Here is a 2,310-nt window from a genome sequence, read left to right as displayed (position 1 = left end):
GAATCATGTCAGAGCTGAAGAATGATGTGATGTTATAGATCAGGAATGAATCATGTCAGAGCTGAAGAATGACATAATTTTATATATCAGGAATGTATCATGTCAGAGCTGAAGAATGATGTCATGTGATGTTATAGATCAGGAATGTATCATGTCAGAACTGAAGAATGATGTCGTGTGATGTTATAGATCAGAAATGTATCATGTCAGAGCTGAAGAATGATGTCATGTGATGTTATAGATCAGGAATGTATCATGTCAGAACTGAAGAATAATGTGATGTTATATATCAGGAATGAATCATGTCAGAGCTGAAGAATGATGTCATGTGATGTTATAGGTCAGGAATGGATCATGTCAGAGCTGTAGAATGATGTCATGTGACGTTATATATCAGGAATGGATCATGTCAGAGCTGTAGAATGATGTCATGTGACGTTATATATCAGGAATGGATCATGTCAGAGCTGTAGAATGATGTCATGTGACGTTATATATCAGGAATGGATCATGTCAGAGCTGTAGAATGATGTCATGTGACATTATAGATCAGGAATGGATCATGTCAGAGCTGTAGAATGATGTCATGTGACGTTATAGATCAGGAATGTATCATGTCAGAGCTGAAGAATGATGTCATGTGATGTTATAGATCAGGAATGTATCATGTCAGAACTGAAGAATGATGTGATGTTATATATCAGGAATGAATCATGTCAGAGCTGAAGAATGATGTGATGTTATAGATCAGGAATGAATCATGTCAGAACTGAAGAATGATGTGATGTTATAGGTCAGGAATGAATCATGTCAGAACTGAAGAATGATGTGATGTTATAGATCAGGAATGGATCATCTCAGAGCTGTAGAATAATGTGATGTTATAGATCAGTAATGAATCATGTCAGAGCTGAAGAATGATGTTTTGTGATGTAATTATAATATTATAATACATTACCAAGAGTTTTATTCATTAACAAAAGGAATTTGTGTTGTAATTGTACTTCATATTTTTGAAATCCTTAAGTATTGATTGACTGTATAGAATCATTTGTTTAAATACAGTCTACATTATAGTTTGATTTAATGTGGAATCTTTTGTTTTTGGTCAGCTTTCAGGCAGATTTGGTTCCTGCTCACCCTAGCCTTCAATTAATTAGTTTAAGTGAACAGTCACTGAACTCACATTCCTCTCGCTATCTAGTCACCATGGAAAGGTTACCTGAAAATTCCAAGGTAAGTTGTGTTTCTAACTCTAGATTTAAAGCCGGTATGGTTAATTATAAAAGAAGTTCAAGTGGTGTTGGGGCTAATTTTATTAACTTTACAAGTCTAGTTGATTCTTAAACATTCTCTGTCCAATTCTAGTGTAGTTTCAGTAGAATCTTTGCAAGGATAAGGAAATTAAATACTCTAACCTAGGTTATTATTTTCTATCTAGCTTAAAAATTACACTAACTTTTGTTTCGCAGTATACAATAAACGATATGTTACTTGTATTTTGAGTAAACATCTTGGGTATAATCCTTGTTGAAGAGAGGTTGCACATATAATTAGCTGTTTTTATTCTAAAAGCCTTTAGTTTTGTGTTCAAGTTGTGTTATCTTCTCCACAGGGGTATATCTGTATTTAATATCTGTTTTTAACATATCTGTTTCTATTTGTTGTGCAGTATTTTAAGTTTTGTATTTGTACACTACACACTATAAGGTAAGTGTACACATTTCTGTTTAATAGTACACTACACACTGTAAGGTAAGTGTACACATTTCTGTTTATTAGTACATTACACACTGTAAAGTAAGTTTACACATTTCTGTTTAATAGTACACTACACACTGTTAGGTAAGTTTACACATTTCTGTTTAATAGTACACTACACTGTAAGGTAAGTTTACACATTTCTGTTTAATTGTACACTACACACTGTAAGGTAAGTTTACACATTTCTGTTTAATAGTACACTACACTGTAAGGTAAGTTTACACATTTCTGTTTAATAGTACACTACACTGTAAGGTAAGTTTACACATTTCTGTTTAATAGTACACTACACACTGTAAGGTAAGTTTATACATTTCTGTTTAATAGTACACTACACACTGTAAGGTAAGTTTACAAAGTTATGTGAGTGCACTACACATGGTTATGGAAGATCACACATGTATTGGTATATCATGCATTATAAGAGTAGTATTTACAGAACTTAGAAATGGTACATTTATCACATTATCAAACCTTGTATGAATAGAGTTGTTTAAACATGTGTTTAACAACAAGTAAAAGCTTGGAATGGTCTATCCTTTCATT

The 2,310-nt window shown here is 32.6% G+C and overlaps 1 protein-coding gene across 1 annotated transcript in view; it reads left to right on the top strand.

Annotated features, from left to right (window-relative positions):
- The window catches only part of LOC106467280 (tRNA (guanine(10)-N2)-methyltransferase homolog), a 43,290-nt gene that overhangs the window by 39,145 nt on the left and 1,835 nt on the right, over positions 1 to 2,310 (top strand). Inside the window, exon 10 of the mRNA XM_013927614.2 lies at positions 1,113 to 1,236. Within this exon, the coding sequence (XP_013783068.1) occupies positions 1,113 to 1,236 (124 nt within the window). The remainder of the gene's footprint in view (positions 1 to 1,112; positions 1,237 to 2,310) is intronic.

Source organism: Limulus polyphemus, unplaced genomic scaffold (genome assembly GCF_000517525.1).
Source record: "Limulus polyphemus unplaced genomic scaffold, Limulus_polyphemus-2.1.2 Scaffold2552, whole genome shotgun sequence".
NCBI classification, from domain to species: Eukaryota; Metazoa; Arthropoda; class Merostomata; order Xiphosura; family Limulidae; genus Limulus; species Limulus polyphemus.
Note: the sequence above shows the minus strand (reverse complement) of the source record. Positions and strands in the feature narration are given on the sequence as shown.